Genomic DNA, 26,629 nt, shown 5'->3' on the forward strand with positions numbered 1-26,629 from the left:
TGCGAAATGAAAGTAAAACTTGGCTTCACTATGTAGTACATTATATTATTATTATGTATTCTAAGATTCTATGTATCTTGGACTACCCGAAGCATAACATTGAAACATGTAACGCCATCTATGGCGTCTGAAGTGAACCTTCACAACAGAGTAAGGTCTGTACTCTGTGGTAAGGTCACAGCTCAAGCCACTCGTGATAATGCGAATCTAAAAATAGGTAATAAAAAAACATTCGTTATAGCAACTATAAAAATCAATTGTATGGCTTTATAACAGTCTGTGTATTATTTAAAATAGACGGTGAATGGTTTTCCATAAGTATGTTATCTAATTTAAAAATGGGAATTAATCTAAGCCAAGTTTTAATAAATTACATATGTTTTAAGGGAACTGATACATAGAACAAACGGTAAAATATAGAAAATACATCTTTTTTGCGGTATAAAGGTTTAATCGAGGATAACAACAGTTGCTTGGATTTATAACCATAGCAACGAAGTTTATGCTTTGAAATGAAAAAAAGGCCATTCTTGTATTGAATATAAATTAAATTGAGCATTTTACTTGTTTTTCTTATTTTCTCAAATTACTTTGAATCAAATAAAATATGTAACATTGTTATACAGTTCTAGAAATTAACGTGATGGTGAGTGTACAATTGAATATTTTCTATGGTTGAAAGCAAGGTTGAAAGTTTCATTCTCAACTAAAAAGAGCGTGTGTGCAGTGCGTGTGTGTGTCGTGTCATAATTGAAACTTCTTTGGCATGATTCAACCGTATAACTTTACAAATTAAAATCATAACTTAATAATAGTCGAAAATAAAAAAATAAAACAGCACAAAACTTTCAAATTTTCTTTTATTAATAATTTAAAGCTTACTGGAGACATTTTCTTGTTGGTATAGCAAGCGCCTGGCCGCGGTGTGCGCGACTAACGGAACGGTCAATTGGTTTCAACTTCAACAAAACTATTTAACCGATACGGTTCCCGGTATCAGCCCTTACAAGGGTCGAAGCTGGTGCCTTGATTTCTTTCATTAAATGACACTTCTAACACCAGCTTCACCTAAGAACCGTCTTGCAGTTAAATAGCAACATAATCGTTTTGCGCACATCTTATCCACAATCCACATTCATTCCATTTATTACAAAGACCAACTTGCAAATTTCGCATTGTCCAACCCGGAGCCTCGTGTAATAAATGATGATCCAATAAAAAATAGTATCAAACCACACATGATTGCCGATGGGCTTACGGCGTACACCGTAACTGTTCGAAACCTGCGCTCAAAGATCATACGTGGACGAACCGTAATATCCTTTTTTACACCATTTGGCTGCACTTTTAACTTTTAAACCTCATTCCTCGTACTTTATATTTCACATTTAAGACTAGAATTAGCAAACAGTAGGGAGTCTTGTGTGGTTAAGTATGTTTTTATCGTCCACGTACAATCACCTATTTATCTTAGTTCGAAGGTATAGTGGCGTATATTGCTTTAACTTGAGCCGAAACGTATGGACGGCAGATCCTACAATGCGTAATTGACGACAGCCCAGGTCTCGAGTCGTAATATCGTTCATTAAAAACTATAGAAAAACATTTGGATGTTCGCCACAAACGGTCGCACTTGTGCGACATCCAAAATCGGGTTAAAACGATTCGAAAGAAAAACGCGCCCGCAAGTGAGCGCGTGGGGACGTGAAAAAAAAGCTTAATCCATCAACATAAATCCTCATCCTCGGGGGAAAATATATATAGTAACAAAAAGAAAAAACGCTAACATACACAACACAACCGTAGGCGTTCACACACACCATACCTGAGTCACCCTTTCCCTTACAGTGTCGGACGTCAAAAGATCGGAGGAGCTTACGTGAACAAAACTATACATACGCTAATCTAGAGCTCTCAAACCGAATGCAAAACACGAAAGCTTCGACCGCACCTTGTGACGTCATTTGCCATATCAATAGAACATAGCAAAAAATACCGTTCGTCCCTTTCGCACGAGCGCGGCGACGGCTAGAGGAGAGCGAGACAGAAATTGGACCCCCTGCGTAGATCATTTGCTTGTATAAATAGATTTGTGTATAATATATAGTATATATATGTAGGTGCCGTCGTCCGAGCCCGTCACATTCAATACAACCGTTCTACGACGCCTCAATCTGTGATGCAATACTACACATTCTTTCGATAATTTCATACTTTATGGCTCACAAATTCATTTTATTTAATTTTAATCAAAGTTAGAATTGATTAATAATCCCAAAGATATAGGATTCGAGGACATTTAATGATTTGCCGTATTACATCAAACCAGATCCGAGCGTCGCAATATAAATATATAATTTTTCGAATAAATCTGTAAAATGCAAAATCAAACCGTTAATTTCATCTTTATTACAAGTATATAAGACACAATTTATTGCTGTTCTGTTAATTTCATATGTTAGCAGGTACATATGTCAACGTCCAAATCTTTGTTACTAACGATAAAATATAGTTGTGGGAGTCAAATCCTTTTAACGAATATGAAGATTTAATATAATTGAAAAATAAAACACATTTTCCATGAATTTTCAATCTAGGCTATTGGGAAATTGAAGAAAACAATAACTACTTGAAAATATCGCTTCTGACCTTCACAGTCGTCTACGAAATATTTTATTTTCTTTATAACTGCTTCGATAATGTTTCATAAATTTTCACTTCAACGATACAACAAGTTAAAACTTTATAATTTTCAAAAATGTTGCAATCAATATTCAATCCGAGGACGTTAATAATTATGACGTCATATTATGCCGTTAATTTCATCCCTTGCAAATGCTTCGAATTTACCTTCAATATAATAAATAAACAACTTCCAGTCTGTACAAACGTAATATCTAAGTCCATGGGTACTTCAAACTTTTCTTTACCATAAATGCCTAAATGTCTCAAAGAAATCGAAAGTATTTTTTTACATAAAACTGGCAACTATTAACAGTTCATTGCCGAAGGAGTCTTAATAACAATTCCAAATTCAAATAGGGCCCAATCGCAAGGTTCGTTTGGACTATAGACATCCCGCCAATTTATTGGCGTAAGTATTTGAAATTGGAACATGAAAACGCAAACGTGTCATAGTCCAAAGGAAGCTTTGAGGGGGCGAGCAAATTTTGAAATTAGAACGTGGAACTTTGAAATGTCACTGGCGATGGGTATATAAACGTCGATCCAGGTGAGCGCGGCTCAGTTGCGCACGGGCGGCGCCGGTGAGTGGTGATGCCGCTCGAGGTCCTCTAGAGAGAGCGCGTTCGGAACATGCACTGAAGGTAACTTGCCCTCGGACGCACGAGCCAGCAGTTCTGGCGAGAACCATTTCGCTAGTTGGTTGTCGCCGCCGCCGCTGTTTACATCTGCAATGATATTTTATTACATAGAATATAGATAATAATGAACTAAATCATAAAACTTCATCAACAAAATTACTCATTTCACATTTATACAACAAGATACATAAGTATCACCGTCCGCTTCGGGATCAAAAATACTCAAAATTCGATTACAATTTCTATTCAACTACCTTCAGACAAATAGGACCTCATAATTATAAACCATACAAGAACTCACCATTAAGTGACCTCTGGTGGGACTGCACGAGCAACTGGTGCAACGTGGTGCCACCGGACAGGCCTCGGCTCAGGTTGTTCATGTTGAACTGTAATAAACAAAACATTATCATTTTATACACAAATAAATAACATTATTGATTGATTTTATAGCAAGATAGATGTTATAGCATTATCTTATATATAAAATTCTCGTGTCACAATGTTAGTCTGCATACTCCTCCGAAACGGGTGGACCGATTCTCATGAAATTTTCTGTGCATATCGGGTAAGTCTGAGAATCGGCCAACATCTATTTTTCATATGTACCACGGGCGAAGCCGGGGCGGACCGCTAGTCATCATATAAAACTATTAACGTTAGCAATTAATGAAACATATTTTAAACGGCTAGCTATCTAGAAATGGAAAAATTATCTATTACTGTATATCCATTTAACATATACAATGAAACTTACTGAGTTATTAACAGGTTGTCTAGTTTGCTGGTGGGGGAATGGACGGCCACCCGGCATTGGCTGCAAAATATGAACAGAGTCATTTAATTTTAAAAGTTTATCATTTTAAAGAGTTCATCTACGGATACAAATTTGTACCAAAAAGAAACCTAAGTTCTAAACTACCAATTAAACGCACTATCATGAAAATATGTGCTTCATTTCGTATTTATTTATTTATTTAGGACAACTTACAAAACATTACATGATTGGATATTTCTCGTTTTATTTTTAAAAACTTATTATTGCCCTTTTACTCATTAGGTTAAGTACTTTCTATATCAGTTTAAAGATTTTTGATATCTGCAATAGTTACGGAATAATCGCCGAAAAAAGATACAAATAGATAGCCGAGTGTTGTTTTAATTACAAGTTGCCACGGCTTGTAAATGGACAATAAAAAATAGACGTTTTATTACATAAAACTACTATTTTGATAATCAAAATAGTAATGTTATAAATTAAAGTATATATTCACCTGTTGATTCATATAATGCTGTTGGTATTCAGTGGGCGATGGTGCATATCCCATAGGCGCACTCCCACTTTGATTTCCCTGTAAATAACAGAATTATCATCATTTATATTAAACTAGCTTACCGCCCGCGGCTTCGCCCGCTTTGTCTAAAACCTAATAAATTATATACTAAAACCTTCCTCTTGAATCACTCTATCTATTAAAAAAAACCGCATCAAAATCCGTTGCGTAGTTTTAAAGATTTAAGCATACAAAGGGACATAGGGACAGAGAAAGCGACTTTGTTTTATACTATGTAGTGATAGTGATAGTACGAGTATCGTGATAACGAATACAAACAGATATAATTATTTTGAATGAGAATAATAAATATTATTGACCTATGAATCTTTAATAATATCCATAACCTTATCAATAATCTTATAATTTATACGAAATTATTTTTTTGTCATTTGCAAATTTCTTAGCGATTTTATCGTCCGATTTTTGTCTCTGTAAGTTGAAAGTTGGATGGATTTTTGTTACTCTTTCGCGTAAAAACTATTGGACGACGAAAACTTGATTTTTCACAGATCTTACACATTATAATTATGATATTAAATGCATGTTATATTATATATCTTCTATAGTATAAAAATGAATCCCAAAATGTGTTGGTAAGCGCATAACTTGAGAACGGCTGAACCGATTTCGTTAATTCTTTTTTTATTATATTCCTTGAAGTACGAGGATGGTTCTTATGCAGAGAAAACGTAAACATGTACCACGGGCGAAGCCGGGGCGGACCGCTAGTAATATTATAAAGTAAAGTAACTCTGTCTGTCTGTTACTCAATCACGCCTTAACTACTGAACCAATTTGATACCGGAGAAAGGACATAGGCTACTTTTTACCCCGGGAAGTAGGATAGGTTTTATCCCGGTAATCCCACGGGAACGGGAACTTTGCGGGATTTTCTTTGACTGCGCGGGCGAAGCTGCGGGTGGAAAGCTAGTATGTATTATATTATACTAGATTTCCGCCCGCGGCTTCGCCCACGTTTTCAAAGGAAAACCCGCATAGTTCCCGTTCCCGTGGGATTTCCGGGATAAAACCTATCCTATGTGTTAATCCAAGTTACCCTCTATATGTGTGCTAAATTTCATCGTAATCGGTTCAGTAGTTTTTACGTGAAAGAGTAACAAACATCCATACAAACTTTCGCCTTTATAATAGTATTAAGATAATCCAAGTTACACTCTATATGTGTGCTAAATTTCATTGTAATCGGTTCAGTAGTTTTTACGTGAAAGAGTAACAAACATCCATACATCCATACATCTATACAAACTTTCGCCTTTATAGTAGTATTAAGATATTAGATTATGATACCTTAACAATGGGCCGTCCCTGCGGCAGCTTGTGCGGTTGCGTCCACTGCTGCTTCGGGCTCGGCGCGTCTGATTCCTTCTCCGCGGTCATTTTTCGTAACACCTGCAAAAAATCAAATATAATTATTAGTTTTTAAAGTTTACAAAATTGTGATTCAACTTTCAAAAATAATTGTAAAAAAAACACTGTTCTTGGATCTTGGATACTATCTTCATTTATTCCTATTTAATCAGATTATACATCCATAGTTGTCAGTTACGTTCTTAAAAATTATCATCTACTAACTGTTTTTGAAGTGAGTGAGAGTCGCGTCATGGCAATACCGTCACGCCATGGAGTAAGGTGACGATTTTGGTATCTTTGAATCTTGTCAAAGTTTCACTTCTGACACGTGTGCTCGGCACACACGCTCATCTTTATTAAAAAAAAAGACGGGTTGCACTCCGGGAGTGCCGGCAGAAGTGAAAACTTGATTAATTATTAACGTTGAGCATGTTTGATATCCATCCGTCTTACGCTTTTTCGATCAGGTCACGTGTCCTGACGCGAGTTTAAGATTTTATACCCATTACAGAAAAAGTGCTCAACGCCGCTAAAGAAGTTTTCACTTCAAAAAATCGTAATTTCCTACTAACCGAGGTGGGTGTAAACGAGATCGGCGTGGGGTGTTTGATCTGCTGATGCTGCATTTCCTGTCTGCGGCGCTCCTCCATCTTCTTCTTGAGCAACGCGCCCTGCATCAGCGCTTGGGGGTGGCTGAGCTCACGGGGCGACGGGATGCGGCCGGATGCTGGATAATATATAAATATATTATTATAATTTTACACTAGCATCTCTCTTGCTCGCTTTTGTAGAAAACCTGACGGGGAGTGACGCTACATATACTTAAACCTTCAAGAATCACGCTATCTATTAACAAAAAAAATTGGTTGTTTGTAAAGTAGGTTTACGATCGAGATGTTTACGTGATAACGTCTTATTGGTGGCAGCGCTCGAGATGAGACGGGAGATCGGTCCGTCTCTCTCTCGTTATACCTGCGATCGCGCTCGTGAGGTTTTGGTGTGACACAAGTTTCTGAACATGTCACCCGACTAAAACGATTTTAAAAACGTTATCACGTCAAAACTCATCAAAATAGCGTAGTTTTTAAGATTTAAGCATGCATAGGGACGGATAGAGAGCGACGGCGACTTTGGTTTTATACTATTAATGTAATAATATATGAAACATTACTCAATCTATATTGTGCTTTAGTCAATGAAATATTTAATTATTCAGATGTTATCGTTTAAGTATTTTTTCGTCCATTATAAGTTGATTTTGTACATATTACACCAATCTCAAGGACTCTTTTGTATGCAATTAAATACGTAGTAATAAAATACTTTAAAGGCATATTATTGAAAATTATAAAGAAATTCACTATTTTAAAGGTACATGTAACATGAATACTAAAGTTTTGTTATTTCCTTTTCGATGAATACAACACTTATACAACTATAAAACATTATAAAACTAGAAAATCATTATAAAAATACCAAATAATTATCATTAAACTTTTAAATAAAAATACAACTACCAACATAAAGATACTACACACATTCTAGCTTATAACACTACCTTGCTGGTGCATTCCTAGCGAGTTGGGGCTCCCCATCATCGGGGACATACAGAACGCTGCGTCCGTGGAGACAAATAGCTTATTACTAGCCACTAGCTTTACTTAGCATTACTTATTTATATATATTTACATTATTTTGTGTACAGTTTTGTATATGTCTACTTACTATGAAAATTTACTAAAATAGCTTCATTATTCGATTCATATAAAGACAGATTTTAATTATTTAAATTCGCTGTAAGTGCGAAAAAAGTAACTGACACTTTATTTCTTCACGTAAAATAGGCACTTGTCGTCGATTTGCGAAAGGAATACAGTTGAATAAAATCTCGCATCCTGTTCTCATTGGGACGATTTACAAAACTAAAAATAACACTTTTTTGAAGTTTCCTTTTTTGAAGTTTTCAGTACAAAATTTTCATATTTACTGTATACTCATTACACATCCATCTTTTTATTGGAAATATCTATATTTTTTTTCACTTTATTACTATTTTACTTCGGGCCGATTTTTCAATGCTTGGATAAAACTTATCCGTCCAATAAAGTATTACATGATAATATTAAAATGTCACGTAAACTGTCAAATACGGGCAATTAAAATACGTTTTTAAAATGGTAGTTTTATACATTATTCGACGAATAAGTTTTATCCAAGCATTGAAAAATCGGCCCTTAATCAAAATTTTCTGAATATTATAAGATATTTGTTATAAACTCACGTGGCTGTGGTATTGGTGATAGCCTGAGCTGCTGGTGGTGTGGTACTCCCAAGTGCGGGTTGACGGGCAGCGGCGAACCGACCATTTGCTATAATAATACATAAAGTTAATTTATTTGTGTTTAGATTAACGTTAAATGTGTTATTTTCTTTGATTTTTCAAATTTACTTCCGAATTTGTTTAATGAAAGTGTTATTTAGTATGTGTGTAGTTATAATTTACGTGTTTGTTATTTAGCTGTCAGTTGAAAGATTTTATGATAGAAAAAACTCCGAAACTAAAGATTTTAATTTTTAACAGCTATTTAGACACAATATCTGCATCGTTTTCGGGTGGCAAGTAAGCGAGTAAATAAAATATATTTGAATATCAGTTAAGACTTTATAAAGTAAACAAATACATTTCCGAGCTTGATTTTGAGTTAAAGCAGTACAGCACCTGTCTGTATTGGTGGTGCAAGCGCAGGTAGTAATTATTATTAAATTAATTTTTAAACATTTATTCTTGTATTTGAGTTTGAGTGCACCTGTCTCTGCTGATGATGCAGCCGCAGTATGGTGAGCAGCACCTCCCGGTGTCTGCTCTGCAGCCCCGGGTTGCCGAGCTGCTGCATCAGGTGCTGCACCGTTATCTCGCCCGCTTTTAGACCTGAGTAATTATTGGTAAATTATATAATGTTAAAAAAAATGGTTGTTTGTAAAGTAGGTTTACGATCGAGATGTTTTCTTGATAACGTCTTATTGGTGGCAGCGCTCGAGATGAGACGGGAGATCGGTCCGTCTCTCTCTCGTTACACCTGCGATCGCGCTCGTGAGGTTTTGGTGTGACACAAGTTTCTGAACATGTCACCCGACTAAAACGATTTTAAAAACGTTATCACGTCAAAAATTCAAAAATTTAAGTGGTAATGAAAACTTATATTTAGACATTTTTATAAACTACTAGCTTACTAACCGCAGCTTCGCCCGCTTTGTTTTAACCTACTTAATAAATTATTTACTAAAACCTTCCTCTTAAATCACTCTAATCTCTATCTATCTCTATCTATTAAAAAAAACCGCATCAAAATCCGTTGCGTAGTTTTAAAGATTTAAGCATACAAAGGGACATAGGGACAGAGAAAGCGACTTTGTTTTATACTATGTAGTGATACTCAACACAAAATAAAAAGCCCGTTTTGACATATATTCTGGCGACATAACTAGTGATGTAACCATACAACTCGGAACTTGACATTCACGATAAATCGATTCAAGTTTGCACGAGTATTTGATCGTCTGATTTGAAATTGTAAAGTGCATTGAATTAACGTTCTGATAAGAAATATAATTTTGACATTGTGTGATTTATTTATTTCCCTAACCAATTAGTTTAGAAGTTTTCACACATTATTTGACAATTTTTTCACAAAGGTATGGAAATCTAATTCAAAATAATATATTAAACACATACCGTGTATAATGGCCTGCGCTTCAGGCCGCTGCAGTAAATCACGATCAGCTGCCGATAACGCGCCGCCTTCCGAATGCGCTGGCGGTTGTTGCTGCCGCTGCAAATTTACATTATTTTCTTGGAATTATGTGTTTATTTTTTACAGAAACAAGTCATGCTAATTAATACTTGTAATGAGTGATTTTTGAAGAAAAATATCACATAGGCTATTGTTTAAACTGCAAGTTAAATAAAAATAACTACGTTAAAAAAAACCGACTTCAAAAACGGAAAAGTAAAAAATAAAATATATGATATTATTAAATACTACATATTATTTAGATGTGAACCTCCTCCTATTTTTTGAAGTCGATAAAAACTTGTGAAAATAAAAAATAACACCCCGCATTTTACGAGCCGGCTGATTATGAGTTTAAAACTATATTTGACCCTGAATTTTTAGTTGCATATTATTTTCATGCATGTCAGTACTGTATTGTAACAAAAGTAGAGATTGTCTAATCTAAAAATGAACGCCCCTCCACTGTGTTTACGCTCACATTCAAAGTACGTGTATAGACGCAATACACACAAATTGGTCTGCCTCATTGGTCGTTCAGTCCTCCAGTCCCGTCCATGCCCGAACGACAGGACCAGTTGGCCAACTAGTGCATAAATGACGCGATGCACGACAGAACGGACGTGTCATTCCGTACATAGCGCGCTCTCCCCGCCATACAATGCTAGGCACCTGAACTGATCGCCCGATTAGTTGACAAATCAGTGCGCGAGTGTCAAAGTTTGCAGTAGAATCGACGCGCGCACACATATAAAGTGGTTCAATAATTATTTGTCCTCACACATTGAAACAATTAAGTTTAGTGGAGGGGCGTTCATTTTTAGATTAGACAATCTATAAAACCGTATCAATAAGACAATCATTTTAGAAAAAGCTAGGATATAATATTATGAAAAACAATTTAAATTTGAAACAATGAGAATGTAATAAAACATTTAAGATCAAATGTAATAGAGCAACTATGGAGTTTCTTGCCGGTTCTTCTCCATAGATACTGCTTTCTAAATCGGTGAAATGTTTAAAATATGTAATGACGAAACATTTATTTATTCGAAATCGAATAAATAAATGTTTCAGTTTATAGAAAATTGCATTGTTACCTGTTGAACCTGTAGGAGCTTGTATAGGAGCTCCTGTGGGATGTGCGGCTGTTGTTGGTGTTGCTGTTGTTGCTGCTGCTGTTGTTGCTGCACCTTCTGTTGCTGCTGCTGTTCCATGCTTTTGTTCAACATCTGTGAAATGATAATGCAATTAATTTACATTCATCACATGACATCATAATTTTATGGGAACAAAATAAAGTAGGTATGTATGTATGTAAATATGTAAGTACACTTTATGTTTTACTGGCTAAGTGCATAATATTTGTTGAATAAATATTTAAATTTTCGATGTTTTAATTATCTGCTAGGCTTTCCTTATTTGCTGCTGCTGATGGTGATGCTTTTCACGTTGATACTGTTAATGTGAGTGATGTCAGTCTTGTTCGTGTTAGTGTCATTGGTGTTGGTATAGGTGTTGTTGGTGTTAAGTGTCATTGTTGGCGGTGGTGTGGGTGTCGATGTCGTTGGTGAAGATGTAGTTATTGCTGGTGTTGGTACTGGTGCTGCTGGTACTGCTGCTGCTGCTGCTGGTGCTGCTGGTGGTGCTGTACCTGCAGCAAGCTCATCGGCGGCTGCGCGGGCTGCGGCAGCGGGTTGTGCTGCGGGTGCGGCGCCTGCTGCTGCTGCTGGTGGTGCTGGCGGGCGTTCTCCGCTGGTACTGCATGCCCGCCTGACACTTGAGCAAGCTGTAAGGGACATTTTGTAAATTGAGGAATGGAAAATGGTAAATTTTCTGAGAACTTATTACATTACATTTAATTCAGGGGACAGACAATAAATTGTACAGACCAATAGAACAATGCTTTTCCCGCTGTCTCTGTCACTTAATTTGATCAAGATTCCTACAGTCTCATAAACAGTTAAAATAATTTGGGACTTTTGGGACTTGCAAAAGACATTTATGTATAAAAATATTATAAATCTTGTTCTCCTAACAAAATATTGTTCTCTATAATAATTTTGCTAAGTATATCTATATACTCACGAGTCGTTTGAACGCCGACAAATCGGATCTGTCCGCTGCGGGCGGCGGTCGAAGTCTCGCCTCAAGCTCCTCCAGGCTGTGGATCTTACCCACGCTAGGATTCACTTCTGCAATTACAATTAATAAGTATAATTGTTTTAATCTTGTATTTTATCGTATGAATTTAATTGTATGGAATGTAATTTTATAATACTTATTATTTATTTATTATTATTATATGTTAGTACATAGTTTCTAAGATTAATGTATACTAACACAAATATGGATGAATATCTTGAAAGAAAAAATTATTTATAATTATAATAGGCATGACGACAGTATCCATAAATTATCGTATTAGTATTTTTAAGGGAAAATGTATAATAAATAAATTAAATATAGTGACTTAGAAATCTTAAAAACATTAAGATTAATGAGATTATCAATAAAATAAAACATTGAAATTCTGCAGTTGGCCATTTTGACTAAAACACGCGTGACGTCACGCTTAAGTAAACAACTCACGTCTTGTTGTTATGAATATGTTGAGAATACGCATTTTTATTTATTTTCTATTGTTTCACGTATGCTTTATCGACTCAGAACAGAAATATAATTGCGAATTCACGAATACATGGTTCGGGGTTCTCCGCGCCAACTTTATACAATCATTTCTTATTATTTTGAATTTTCTCGCTTGAAATAATTACTAACACATTTTTGAGCATTATTTTTATGTGGATTCACACTGCAATACTGCACACCACTTATAAACTTTGAAATTCGTTTTTATAACACATATTAAATAAATATTTTTTTAATTTTCTTCGCAATGCGTACAAATAATCACGTATTTACTAAAGAGTGACGTCACGCCTACGCCATGACACCTGCGAGCTGTTTTGGCACAGTTAATAAATATTTTTTGAAAAATGGCTTTTATCTTCGTTAAATTTAAGTATATTACCGAAATATAGGGTTTTTCTTGTATAGTAAACGTATACACACATTATGGAAGAGGATTTCAAAATCTTTCGTCATGCCTATTGTAGACATTGGATTATCAGTTGTTTGACTTCAGTGGTAATTTTTGTAATAGCACTAAATTAATGTAAAATATAAAGTTGGTGGAAATATTTTTACATCTCATAATGGGAATAAAATGTGCATGAGTTAGTTACAGACATATTTTTTTCCTAAACGCTCAAAAAGTCGATCGATTGTGCTCAATTTTGCCATGATACAAAACGACAAGTGGTCAGGTGTAAGCTTGATAATTCTATACAGTCCTTTTATGGAAGCAATACTGTTTTAGTTAACTTTGTGACATTATTTCTATTTTATTTCATAAGATCAATACTTGCCCATTACATGTCAAATAAATAAATAGTATGCATTTATAAAGAATAGAAAAAAATCGATCACGAGGCGGGACTCGAACCCGCATCCTTTCACGCCAATCCGGGGCGGATGCCTGACCTCAGCTACTCGTGACCCGCCAGAGCGATCGAATTTATTCCATTCTTTCAGTTTTATGTGTCTAAGGGACACACCGCGTCTCTAGTCTTGATCGTTTCTGATGTTTTTGACGAGACAACGTCTTATAATTCGATAAAGCCGGCTGCACGCACGAAAAAACATGACTCATGCGGCGTTACCTCGCTCTGAGGCGTTCCGTAAGGCTTGAAGTGCAAGCGAGAGCGCGGAACGAGCGACAAAGAAGCACAATCGGACGTTGTCACGTTCAACTATCATCAGTAAACCGACTTTACAGACAACCAATTTTTTTAGTTACGTATAAACTAACCAGGTCTATTGTCCGGGTGTGCGTTGGCCCTCCGCAGCAGGTCCAGCAGGGAGGGCGGGGCCTGCTGGAACTGCTCCCCGAAGCCCAAGGGTGCACTGAGCCCGTTGCCCCCCAGGCCCATGCCCATGCCCATACTTGGTGGGGGCTCTAGCTGCGTGGAGTTGTCTAAGTCTGTGGATACATTTTTAAAACTATGGAGAATGTATTTAATGATATCTTGTAGGAACTAATAGGTACTAAGTTATGATGGATGAATTCGACTTAGATATTTCGAAATTGACAACAGATTGAATTTGCATACGTATTATACGGATTGTTTTTGGCCAGTAACATTTAATATTATTTGTTTCATCTTTGTTATTTGTTGATTTATGTGCCAAACCTAACATTATTCAAATTTATATAAATTAAACTATAACCAGAGAAATATGTAACAGTTTTCTGTTACTTAACAGTTTCTGATCACAACAATACCATTCGACAATTCCACAACCCTCTATCGAATCATATTATCTTCTATAAAATCAAATCAAAATAATAACAAGCCACATACCATCAACCATATTGTGCATGAGCCGCTCATAATGCTTGGCATCACCGGTGGGACTGTCTCTGCGGAACCAGCGGCTGAAGCGACTCTCCTCCGTCTCACTACTACCGTTCTATTAATAAAAATATTAATAATTATAAAAGGATTATTATATTGTGCCAAAACGTCAAATAATGATTTATTTTATTGACGTGACAACGTCTTATAATTCGATAGAGCCGGCTGCACGCACGAAAAAACAAGACTTATGCGGCGTTACCTCCCTCTGAGGCGTTCCATGTAAGGCTTGAAGTGCAAGCGAGAGCGCAGAACGAGCGACAAAGAAGCACAATCGGACGTTGTCACGTTCAACTATCGTCAGTAAACCGACTTTACAGACAACCAATTTTTTTTATTGTAGATAGAAATCAATTTCAAACAAAGCAAATTTGCATCGAAACTATGCAAGAAATGTATAATTTAATTTTGCCATGACTTCTATATCAAAAAATAAGGATAACATTTCATAGCAAATAAAACATTAATGTTCATTTGAAAGGGAACAATAGAAATGGACTTTCCTACGGGCTTTGATGTATGTAAATTTGCTTTTTAACATTATCAAAAGTTACAAAATTAGCTGTTTGCCCCGATTTCACACAAGTTTACCCATGATATTTATTATTATATTATTTAATAATGAATTTTTAATTATGAATTTATTGTAACACGCTTTAAATAACTGTAAGCTGTATTTCATTGTAGTAGTAATTGTACACATTTTGTTGGGTTGCGATCAAAAATAAATTCCTATATTAATTAAAAATTAAATAAAAATTTCAAGCTTTGTAACAGTAAATAATTTTTAAAATCGATAACGATATTTTTTTTCTTTATTATATTAGTGTACAGATAACTCACAGTAAGCACGTCAGGTATGGAGTCAAACTTGAGAAACTCATCGAGGTTGAACTCCGGCTGCTCGTTGTTGGACACCGGCTCTTCCGGCTTCGACTCCACGCCGGAGTCCTTGTCCTGTTACACAAACGTTAATAATAATTGCACTAATTATTATGATCATTTCAAATCATTGAGATATACATATGGAGACGACACCGCCTACATCACTTATGTTCCGCTCAACATAAGCCATATGGCTTAACTGCACGCTCATTTTTTATTTGTTTTAAAGTGAAACGCATCAAATATGCCTAAGTGTGTGTTACGATATTGCACAAATAATACAAATAATACGGAAAAGTGACTAACATAACTTTTCATCGGTAAGTACCTAACTAGACATAGAAATCTAAATAACAAGACACATAGAAGTGCTTTATTGTCATAATTCGTATGAAAACCGCTGTCGCCAAAATCAACACATTTAAACCGATAGCTAAACAGTACACACAAGTAAACTATGCCTTTTATTGGACAGCTTGGTTTTAGTGAAAACTAACTTCAATATTAAATTAAGCTTTTTAATATGTATCCTAACGCACTAATTTACGGTTTATTTTAGAATAACATCCCTAAGTATATGAGACGTTTTGTTTCTTTTTGCTCCAATACGAAAAAACGTGATAATAAGAATGTCATTCATTGTTATTTCGATTACTATGGTGACAATCGTAATACTTGTAAATATTCTATAATTTTAAGGAAAAACGGCATTATTTCTAAAAAAAAATATTTTCCGATGAAATATTATTCCTTTATTAGTATAATTACAACTTGTGGAAGAATTTCCGCAATGGGAAATGCTGAAACACACCATGTTTACACTCATACGTCTCCAGAGGCAACTGAACAGTGACAAACACACTGGTGTTGTGTAAATCACCTGAGTGGCGACAAGGTCACGCACGCTTACGACTTCTAGTGTCTTGTTATTTAGATTTCTATGTAACTAGATAATAATTTTTAAAACTTAGTTAGAGCAAAAAATGGCGCACAGATTTTGTTCGTGGTTTCAAATAGATCATTTTGTAAGTAATAAATTTTAATAACATTTTAATCATAGTATTATATCATTGTGACTCACAGCAAACATGTTTTTGTACCTCATAACAAGCTTATCAAAGAACATTTACGTAGCTTGTTGTTATTTGTATTTTTCCATTGTAAAGACATACGAATTTGAACCTAAATTTTTGGTGTAAATAAATAAATCTATAGTCGAACCAATTTAATAGGCAACATTTGACGCCTATCAATTTTATCTTCGAAGAGAATACCTGCTTAAAAACATCGATTAAAGTGAATTAAACGATACGGACACAATATACAGATACATACAGTAAGGAAACTTCATACAAAATGTTCGAAATGGCAAAACCCCCCATTAAGCGTGTTTACGAGGGTATTCAGGGGGATCGATAGTAGCGGGTGACACATCCACAGATTTTGAATATAGTATGGAAAAAATTTTAAAGTGATGTCAATTCACATTAAATAAATATCGATTGTTTCAGTTTGTAGCCCTTTCAATAAATATACAATAGAAGAAGTAGTAATTCGGATAATTGGAGTTCTATTGTATTTGTAAATACCGTATCTGACTACAAGTTAAAAAGAGACTATTTTTTAATTTCTATAGATATGGCAGCATGAGTTTTAAATTAAGTTGACATATTTTCTACCAAAATGATAGCTACAAATAGTCACTATTAGGAGTCCAGTCTGTTTAAAGATCGCATCTATTTTTTACGCAATCTAAAATGGAAACCTTAAAAAATCTTGTTTAAATTTATGTGCATAATTACGTAAATATTAGGGAATTTCTTGATTAAATATTATTTTTATGATGATGTTAGTGGCATCCACTTATTATGATTTGATATAAGTAAGGTTAAATTATACTTTTTTATTGAGACTCGTGACGTCATTACTTTGTCAAGCACTTGCCTGACAAGCGATTTTATATTTTTAACCGACTTCTAAAAACAAAAAGGTGGTGGTTAATCTATGTTCGACTGTATCTTTTTTTAATTAGACATGTGAACCGATTTTAAAAGAATCGGAATCTCAAGGAAATGGAAATAAAACTGACTTCCTGAAAATGTTAATATATTTATTTATTTTATTTATACCTAACTACTATATTGTTGCTATGTTTCCGCTAGCGGGTACGTCTGCGTAGTCAAAGAAAAACCCGCATAGTTCTCGTTCCCGTGAGATTTCCGGGATAAAACCTATCCTATCTCTCAAGTTGGATTGAACTGCACATGGTGTGCGAATTTTATTATAATCGGTTAAGTGGTTTAGTAGTCCATTGAGGACAAACATTGTGACACGAGATTTATATATGTATATTAAGATAAGATATACTTACATATATTATATTTTATGCATAATACTTTTCCATTCTTACCTTTCATTGTTAACTGGAAGTTTAAAAAATGACAACTCTGGATTTGATGAACTTGAATTCAAGCAGCCGAATACTGCGCAATTAGTACGTGGCATTTTTAAAATGATCGCCGAAATCAACTTATCTACAAGCACGTGTTCAAATTAAACTGAAATAATATATTTCAACAAAATGTTAAAACATAAATACATAAAAGATAGATTATTATAATTATTGTATTTTTATCGATACGTGGCGTCTCCACTTTGTCAAGCACTAAGCCTGTCAAACTATTTTCTTTTTCTTCCTAAAACAAAAAGGTAGAGGTTCGATGCTCGTATAATAATAAATTTAATTTATTTTTGCATGTTTTGTGTTTTTTAATTTATATAATTTAATTTATCGTTTTAAAAATAATTTAAGTAGTAGGTATACCTACATACAAGTATTGTAAATTCTGGTTTAAAATAATTATTGAATATATGTATAATACAAATATCAAGCATTATAAATAATTTAGGTACATTAAATAGCCTTCGGCGTCCATAACAAAACAAGATTTCGAAATATAGCACTGATAAAAACGTATTTACTTTTACAAGCTGTTAATTCGGATTGTTTCTTCTTGTAAATTCATATTTAGGCTACACCATTTTTGTATTTTAACGGGTTTTCATCTCAAAATTACCACAAAATCAACTGTGAAAAAAAGCAAACAGAAATATACAGACCGAATTGATAACCTCCTCCTTTATTTTTGAAGTCGGTTAAATATCAAAAAGTAACAGCCCTATAGCTATACGTCATAATTTCATGGGGGGGGGCTTAGTTTCCTAACTGTATGTACGTAGTATATATCTGTCAACTGTGATACGGACTTGAAACATTAATTGTCAATCGAACTTGAAACACGTGTCAATTTTAAAATTCTTCAGGCGAATCCCTGTCCCAGTAATATACTTTCTTTCGTAAATTTAAGGAGCAAAATAAGACAAGTATCTTCATAATTGAAAAACACAACGCATTTATTAATTAATGATGATTTTTATTCACAAGTAATCAATGCATTTGATTCTAGATGTCAGATTTCAATTTTTCGAGTAACGTCTCTGGTATTTAAAAATAAATAATAATAGTTTAATAAAACTAAAAAAACACGCTTTTTATAGAAAACCGAACTAAAAAATAGAAAATTTTATCAAATTAGTGTATTGTCATAGGTCCTCAATAAATCTACAAAGTTTGAACGAAATCTGGCCGTTTAAAGTGGGTCAAAATCGCGCCCATAGAAGTCGGTTACAAACAAACAAACATACAGGTGAAGCTAATATAAAGCGTGTAAAAAGGTTTATTGACACAAAATTGTAGCGACGTCAGTTCTTTAAATCAGAAATTGTTTATTACGTTTAGAATGGTATGATGAATCAGTAAAATCAAATTTAAAAATTACTTGTATCGGTCATTATTATTATAAATAAGTAATCGTAATTGGAAAAAAGTTAAGCAAATGTGCAGTTCTAACAAAACCAAATATATTATTCTATGTCGTCGTTACTGGGTTACGTCGTTGAATTTTGTTGAACTGTCAAATGTTGCCTATTAAAATGGCTCTACTATAGTAAACTAGCGGTCCGCCCCGGCTTCGCCCGTGGTACCTACATGTTTAAACTATCCTCAAGTTGGATCGAACTGCACATGGTGTGCGAATTTTATTATAATCGGTTAAGTGGTTTAGGAGTCCATTGAGGACAAACATTGTGACACGAGATTTATATATTGTTATAAATTAATTCCCAACTGGCAACCCGAACCGAGTGGGTGTTTATAAAAATGAGCTGAACAGCGGATTTGACACACTTTGCGTTGGGCTCTCGGACGTAACGGTCGCTATTGGTTGTGTTTAGTTGTGTTAATCATTAATTTGAGTCGATTATTATTTTATTGTTGAAGGTAGACATATAAAGTCATTTTGTAAAGAATAAAACTTTTCTAGGTTAAATTTAAAATCGTTAAGATCAGAATTGGGATTGCCACGCGTTTTAGACCGTTTGCCATCTAAATTTAGTGCTTATTAGTTGTTGTTCAGTTCAGTTGTTCAGTGTTGAAAGAACATTATCTCAACCGTAGCGAAATAACATCCGTTGCGTCCTGTGAGCGGGAGTCATTAAGTACCTTGGGGCTATTGATTAGTCATGGTCAGGTTAGGCCGAGTCGGGGAAGCAAAGTTGTTAAGAAAATAACTAGTTGCTATGATAATAACAGGTGCTACGGGACAGTTCTCAACATGCTACGTGTTGAAGGAGGCAACAAGGGTTCCCAGTGGTACGATGTGCTGTGCGCTGGCAATGGCACGTGCGCTGTACATCCACTGCGCCGCTGCAGTTGCTGACAACGGGCTTCCGGGCTGCTTGCAACCAATCTACGGCGCCGGGATGCCTGCGTGAACGAGGAACGACGGTAGCCACTCACCGCTGCTGTCGAAGACTTTGTGTTTGTGGTGCTATTGTTTATAGACCACTTAGAGAACATACGAGGGTATGGGTCTCTGTTTTGAAAGTTTGTGGTGCTATTGTTTATAGACCACTAGAGGACATACATGGGTATGGGTCTCTGTTTTGAAAGTTTGTGGTGCTATTGTTTATAGACCACTAGAGGACATACATGGGTATGGGTCTCTCTGTTTTGAAAGTTTGTGGTGCTATTGTTTATAGACCACTAGAGAACGTACAAAAGGTATGGGTCTCTCTGTTTTGAAAGTTTGTGGTGCTATTGTTTATAGACCACTAGAGGACATACATGGGTATGGGTCTCTCTGTTTTGAAAGTTTGTGGTGCTATTGTTTATAGACCACTAGAGAACGTACAAAAGGTATGGGTCTCTCTGTTTTGAAAGTTTGTGGTGCTATTGTTTATAGACCACTAGAGGACATACATGGGTATGGGTCTCTGTTTTGAAAGTTTGTGGTGCTATTGTTTATAGACCACTAGAGAACGTACAAAAGGTATGGGTCTCTCTGTTTTAAATTTTTGTGGTGCTAATGTGTTTAGGCCACTTAGAGAACATGCAAAATGTATGGGTCTCTGTTTTTTTACAGGTTGTCGCTTATGAGAGCACTTGGAGCCACTGTCGTTACGACGATGTATTACATTTTGAGTTTTATCTATATTCGTGTTAAGTCTGAAGGTATCTAATTCTGTAATAAGTATTTGCTTTTTAATACACCTTGTTTATGGCCGCTTGAGTGCACGCTTGCGTCCATGGCACTGGTAATGGTAAAATAGAGATGAACGTCATTTTTCGTTCCTCTGCATAAGATATACGCTTCAGGCTATAACGCGAAACTAGGTTGATCGCTAACAATTTTCCTTTGTTTCTGAGACAGCGCTAAGACGATGATGATGATGATGACGAGGTTGGATGGATCTGATGTTACTTGCTAGTGGTAGAAGTCATGCTGCGGTCGAGGACGCCGCACTGTCAGGAACGGCCGTGTTATAAATTAATTCCCAACTGGCAACCCGAACCGAGTGGGTGTTTATAAAAATGAGCTGAACAGCGGATTTGACACACTTTGCGTTGGGCTCTCGGACGTAACGGTCGCTATTGGTTGTGTTTAGTTGTGTTAATCATTAATTTGAGTCGATTATTATTTTATTGTTGAAGGTAGACATATAAAGTCATTTTGTAAAGAATAAAACTTTTCTAGGTTAAATTTAAAATCGTTAAGAATATATTATTAGATTAAAATGAACACGTATACTCACACTGGTAGTGTTGGCGGTATCGTTTTGTATCGGCGACGAAGAATCCTTGCGCCACTTGTCCACGGGCGAGTGAGAGCCGTTGTTGTTGTTCCATTTCTATACGAATATAAACAAAATAATTATTATTTGGTTAAGATATTCTATGTGTATAAGACAATATAAATTATTAATTATTTATAATATAATATAGCCTTTTATTCCTAAACATAGGGTTACAAGAGGTCCCTAAGTTCGGTGTGCCTTTTGGCATAGGCCTCCTCCAATTCTTTCCAATGTAACCTATCCCTTGCTACTCTCATCCAAAATGGTCCCGCAGTCTGTTTCAAGTCATCTTCCCATCTTAATTATTTACTTAATTATTTAGTTAAGATATAATGTGTAAAAAAGGGAAATAAGTCCAGCTTTCAGACATTTATAAAATGAATATATTGCGACGCGAAAGTGATACAAACAAGCACGCTTTCGCATTTGTTACATTTCTATGAACATCAAATGTGATTCAGAATAAGCATTGAAATTTTCCGACTAAACTGATAATTAATTCGCAGAAAAATAAGGAATACTGGAAGCAAAAACAGTAATAATTCTCAAAATCGGTTACCAAATGGTTAAATTTATCAAAAAAACAAGCAAAACTGTAAATAATTTAAAAATATCATCTCAATCACCTCGCTATCCTTATTACTTCCACTGCTGCTCTTGCTCTTGATGGGTTCGTCGAATCCGCGCAACTCTATCGTCTCCAGTTGAGATGTCGGCCCTCCGCTAAACCTGTATATTTTAAATAAGCATAATTATAATATTATAAATACTATATTTTATGTATGATAAACTTCTTTATAACTTTATTTTTAAAAAAATAATTTACTATATGGGTAAAGACCAAAATTTTGACACATTTGCCCAATCAAAAAATTCCCAAACATTTTTCTTGAAAACTATGTCTGATAGAATTTTACGACAATTACTATTAAATTAAATGGTTATTTGTCCAGCATGCCAAATACCCAATGTTATAGAATAATACTCAATAGCAGAGTAAATAAAATAATTTATCTACTAACGCGACCAAATTATGTACAAAACGGCATAATAATTTTGGAGGGTGAACTTTGAAGATATTTTTGAACAAGTTCTATGTAACTTATAGGCTGAATGTTGAATTCTACAGCAAAAACGTATAATGAGCAACCTTTTTCACGTAGGCTATAAGGAACAAACTGAAATATTATGCTTATTTACTGTTTTTTGTTATTTATGTGCGATTTTAAACAATTGTGCTACTTATTTTGTGCAACCGTTTTCATTGGCAGTTTCTATAGACTATAAACAAGGTAGGTTTCGCTTTGGAGGACTGGCAACACTGCGCATAATTGTCTATAACAGCTAGAGAATAACGGCCGTATTGTATCATTCGCATTGTTAAACTCAAAGTGGATTAGTGTGGTCAGAAATTTTTCGGCAGGTTATTCAACGATTCTTACGGTAAGTCTTGTGTTTTAATTATAATTCAATAGTGCTCTAGGTAAAAAAAAGCATGGGTGTTTGCGTAATATTCATTTTAATACGATTCACAGTGTAGTTTCAGAGTAATCAATATTTACTTACTGTGCTACCTCACAATTGTGACACTTTTGTATTACTTTTGTAACACCAGTTGTACAATTTCTGTGTCACCACAATTGTGCTACCATAATAAGGTTGAGATACACTTAGTACTAGGTATATTTGTTTAGCATTTGAGAAAGCTATCAATAATTGAGTATTGGGATCGTTTTAATTTAGAATATGCCCGTCGCACGCCGAATAGCAGACACAATAGATTTACGTTTTGAAGGTTAATACTAAAGGCTTAGTGCTTTGAAGTTCGGTTATTTTTAACGTAGTTATTTTTATTAATTATAGGAATATGTAGTTTGAAATATTTTTGGAATTCAGGAAGTACATATTTTAATTTTTTTGTCAAGTAAAAATTCTGCCAAAATACTTTGCCTATAGTGGCAAATTTAGACTGTTGGTCGTAACAAGCCGACTAATAGGCATGAAATAAGACATTTTTTCTTTTTAACTTTCAGATGACACTTACTTCGGCAGAATAGTCCAAAAGATATAGAGAACGATTAAAAAAAGATAATCCTGAAAAATTTGAAGCTTTAAAAAAAGGAATTTAGAAAGGACAAAACAATTGTACAAGACCAAGACAGCTGTTTTGACAGAAGAACAAAAAGAAGAACGAAGGAAAAAATGGAGACAATTTAATGAACTAAGAGATAGACCAAGAGCAACAAACACAGAACAGACTATTCGAAGTAACGCTTCACAAGATGATGAATATCCCATAATACAACCTGGAATCCATTGCCCGAAATATTCAAAGACGAATTGAACGAAAATTGCGGAAAGAATATACAGAGCTTCGTAATAGCGTACTCACTTTGAAAAAAGGTTATCACAGACTTTTTAATCAAATGAGAGTACAACAGCAACGTATGGCAAAAATGGAAGAAGATTATGAAGAACTGAAAAAAAAAGTTACAAATAGCACCTAGCAGTGAATATGGAAATATGATTTCCGATTGCCACGTCGAAGCAATTACTCCACTAAAAAAAACTGACCACTTCATAAACTTTAAATTTTGGAGACTTATTAAACCTTTCTTTTCTTAGATTATAATTTTGTTTTAATTTCGTCTGAAAATAATTTAGATATTGATGTCTATTTTTCTATTTTTAAAACTATAGGTTTCTATAACTCCTAATGTAACCTCAACTTTATAGTTTTTTGCTACCACTTTGTGCCACTATTGTGTTACACTAGTGTAAATTTCTGTGCGACTTTTGTGTCACTATCGCACAACATTTTGTGTCACTATTGTGTCATTTACGTCAATATTTTGGACTTCACCCATATGCAACTTGACAGAAATACGTCGTGGTAGAGATAAGAACAAGATGGCGCATAACGGAAAAATGTTACACTAAATTTTTTTCCAATCCCGATAAAGAAGTTTCATTTCAATAATTCTTTTGAATGAATCTACTCATCTTGAATTAGGTCCATAAAAATTAAATCTTTTTTTTTTAAGTGTAGAACTTAGGATAATAATCGAATAAGTGAGAATGGATTCAAAAATTATATTCTGAAAATTTTGCTTCAAATAATAATTTAAAAAAATACAAATGAGACACTTTTTCAAAATTTTTCAAAATAGTAAAATCTCACCATTCTGGTTCATCTTCCTTCTCAAAGCGTCGTTGAGAATAGCGACCACCTGACCTGCGGTTGTCCTGTCTGTAAAACAGAATTTTACATATTTGCAGCATTGCATCAAAAATAGCTTACGGCTTGTGGTTTAGATAAATATATTTATTTACAAGCTGGATATCACTCACACTGAGGCAAAATGGGTAAGTAATCCAGTTTTTTATTAAAATCCATTTATGTAGTAAACAGAATCCAGACTCAAAATCTATTTTTGTACCTAATTTCATATGGATATGATCAGATGTTATTGAGTGAAAGACTAACTAAAAACAAACATATAAAATAGCTATTACTGTTTTCCTCTATTTAATACAACAAGAAAATTGTCCTTTATCTTAAAAGATGAAACATTATACAAACTTGGTATTTTCTAATGTTTGATTTTACGCGAGTATTATACATTTAGAAATTAAAGACTTTTTAACGGATTTTAAACGCGATTTATTCATTCTATTATTTTCCCGACGTTTTGAACACTTTACAGCGAGCGTGGTCACGGGGAGACTGAGATGTTATACGTCTTAACGGTCATTCAAAAATTGCTGTTTTTGTAAACTACCTCCACTATTCCTCCTAACCTAACGTCGGGAAAATAATAGAATGAATAAATCGCGTTTAAAATCCGTTAAAAAGTCTTTAATTTCTAAATTATACAAACTTACCGGTCCCTATGTTTCTCGTTGTTGAATCGATCGTCCCTCTCCCTCTTGATGTCAGAGGTGTAGGAGTCTCTGGTAAACGAACGTCGCTCGAACCTGACGAATTAATAATTCAATTCAATATTACTAGCATAAAAAAATCCAGTTGATCTTTTTTATATAGAAAAAAAACATTCTGTAGCAATGTCTAGTGTCTAGTGTTAAATATGCATTGACACTTCTTTGACAATTTGTCTTTTGTGACTTGATCTGTTTACATCAAGAAGCTTATATCTAATACACTGGAGATTGCACTATGACCAATAACTTGTAACAAGAAAATATGACGTTGAATGACGCCTGTATGTTTTTTTATCCCTTTCACACTAACTTGCCAAGTTAGGTGAGCGATATTTTCTTGTAACAAGTTAATGTTCATACTGAAATCTCCAGTGTATTAGATATAAGCTTCTTGGTTTACATAAAGCTTGTTTTTTTATATACATATAGGACATACTTTGTGGTCTTTCTATATTATATTCTTCTATATTCATAAACAAAACATATTTTGTGTATATTATTATTCTATACTTAAAGTATGCATGACTTATGTTCTTGCAACAAATAAATAAATACACCACCCACCTATTATCCCCATTAGGCCGCCGCTCATCCCGCTCCCGCTCTCTCTCCCGCTCCCGCTCTCTCTCCCTCTCCCGTTCCCTCTCTCTCTCCCGCTCACGGTCACGGTCACGGTCCCGCTCACGGTCACGGTCACGTTCGCGGTCACGTAGAGCACCCGGGGGCCGGTAGATCTCCGTCGGACGGTATTCCGGTTCTTCCCACCCGGCGGTTGGAACGTCACGGACCATGATCCGGCCGGAGCCGATTCGGCGGCCGGCTAGAATTATTTAGTGAATAAATTAATGTGTCAAAATATAAATAATAACTTTTTAAACCAAATTCAAACATAGACAAAAAAACTGTCAGAGAAGTGTGCAGTGTGTTATGATATTTAGGGCCGATTTTTCAATGCTTGGATAAAACTTATCCGTCCAATAAAGTATTACACGATAATATTAAAATGTCACGTAAACTGTCAAATACGAGCAATTAGGATACGTTTTTAAAATGGTAGTTTTATACATTATTCGACGAATAAGTTTTATCCAAGCATTGAAAAATCGGCCCTTAATATCATAAATATTGGCTGCTACCAATTTTTATGAAGATTGAAAAGCAAGCAAATTATTATAGTCTCATTTTTTTAATTTATATAATTTTCAAACAATTAAACTGTATTTAAATTACCACGCAACTCTGAATTGTGGTAAGATTGAAATTTTATTAAATAAAAACAATGAAATATTATGACTTTTTAGTGA

The 26,629-nt window shown here is 34.7% G+C and overlaps 1 protein-coding gene across 2 annotated transcripts in view; it reads right to left on the reverse strand.

The window, feature by feature from the left end:
* Positions 1-842: 842 nt before the first annotated feature.
* The window catches only part of LOC149478705 (eukaryotic translation initiation factor 4E transporter-like), a 33,387-nt gene continuing 7,600 nt past the window's right edge, over positions 843-26,629 (reverse strand). For both annotated transcript variants that reach the window (XM_089709038.1, XM_089709037.1), the window contains exons 5-24: positions 25,890-26,145; positions 25,269-25,361; positions 24,565-24,633; positions 22,010-22,112; positions 21,342-21,437; positions 15,147-15,260; positions 14,250-14,358; positions 13,697-13,867; positions 11,911-12,017; positions 11,477-11,611; positions 10,923-11,054; positions 9,765-9,861; positions 8,839-8,960; positions 8,313-8,400; positions 6,604-6,758; positions 5,969-6,070; positions 4,598-4,675; positions 4,081-4,140; positions 3,625-3,712; positions 843-3,410 (exon numbers count right to left, since the gene is read on the reverse strand). In XM_089709038.1, the coding sequence (XP_089565164.1) occupies positions 3,244-3,410; positions 3,625-3,712; positions 4,081-4,140; positions 4,598-4,675; positions 5,969-6,070; positions 6,604-6,758; positions 8,313-8,400; positions 8,839-8,960; positions 9,765-9,861; positions 10,923-11,054; positions 11,477-11,611; positions 11,911-12,017; positions 13,697-13,867; positions 14,250-14,358; positions 15,147-15,260; positions 21,342-21,437; positions 22,010-22,112; positions 24,565-24,633; positions 25,269-25,361; positions 25,890-26,145 (2,342 nt within the window). In that variant the 3' untranslated portion in view covers positions 843-3,243. The remainder of the gene's footprint in view (positions 3,411-3,624; positions 3,713-4,080; positions 4,141-4,597; positions 4,676-5,968; positions 6,071-6,603; positions 6,759-8,312; positions 8,401-8,838; positions 8,961-9,764; positions 9,862-10,922; positions 11,055-11,476; positions 11,612-11,910; positions 12,018-13,696; positions 13,868-14,249; positions 14,359-15,146; positions 15,261-21,341; positions 21,438-22,009; positions 22,113-24,564; positions 24,634-25,268; positions 25,362-25,889; positions 26,146-26,629) is intronic.

Source organism: Colias philodice, chromosome 21 (genome assembly GCF_061535455.1).
Source record: "Colias philodice isolate Cphi_HAF_F1 chromosome 21, ilColPhil1 Martin Lab GWU primary, whole genome shotgun sequence".
In the NCBI taxonomy this organism is placed as follows: domain Eukaryota; kingdom Metazoa; phylum Arthropoda; class Insecta; order Lepidoptera; family Pieridae; genus Colias; species Colias philodice.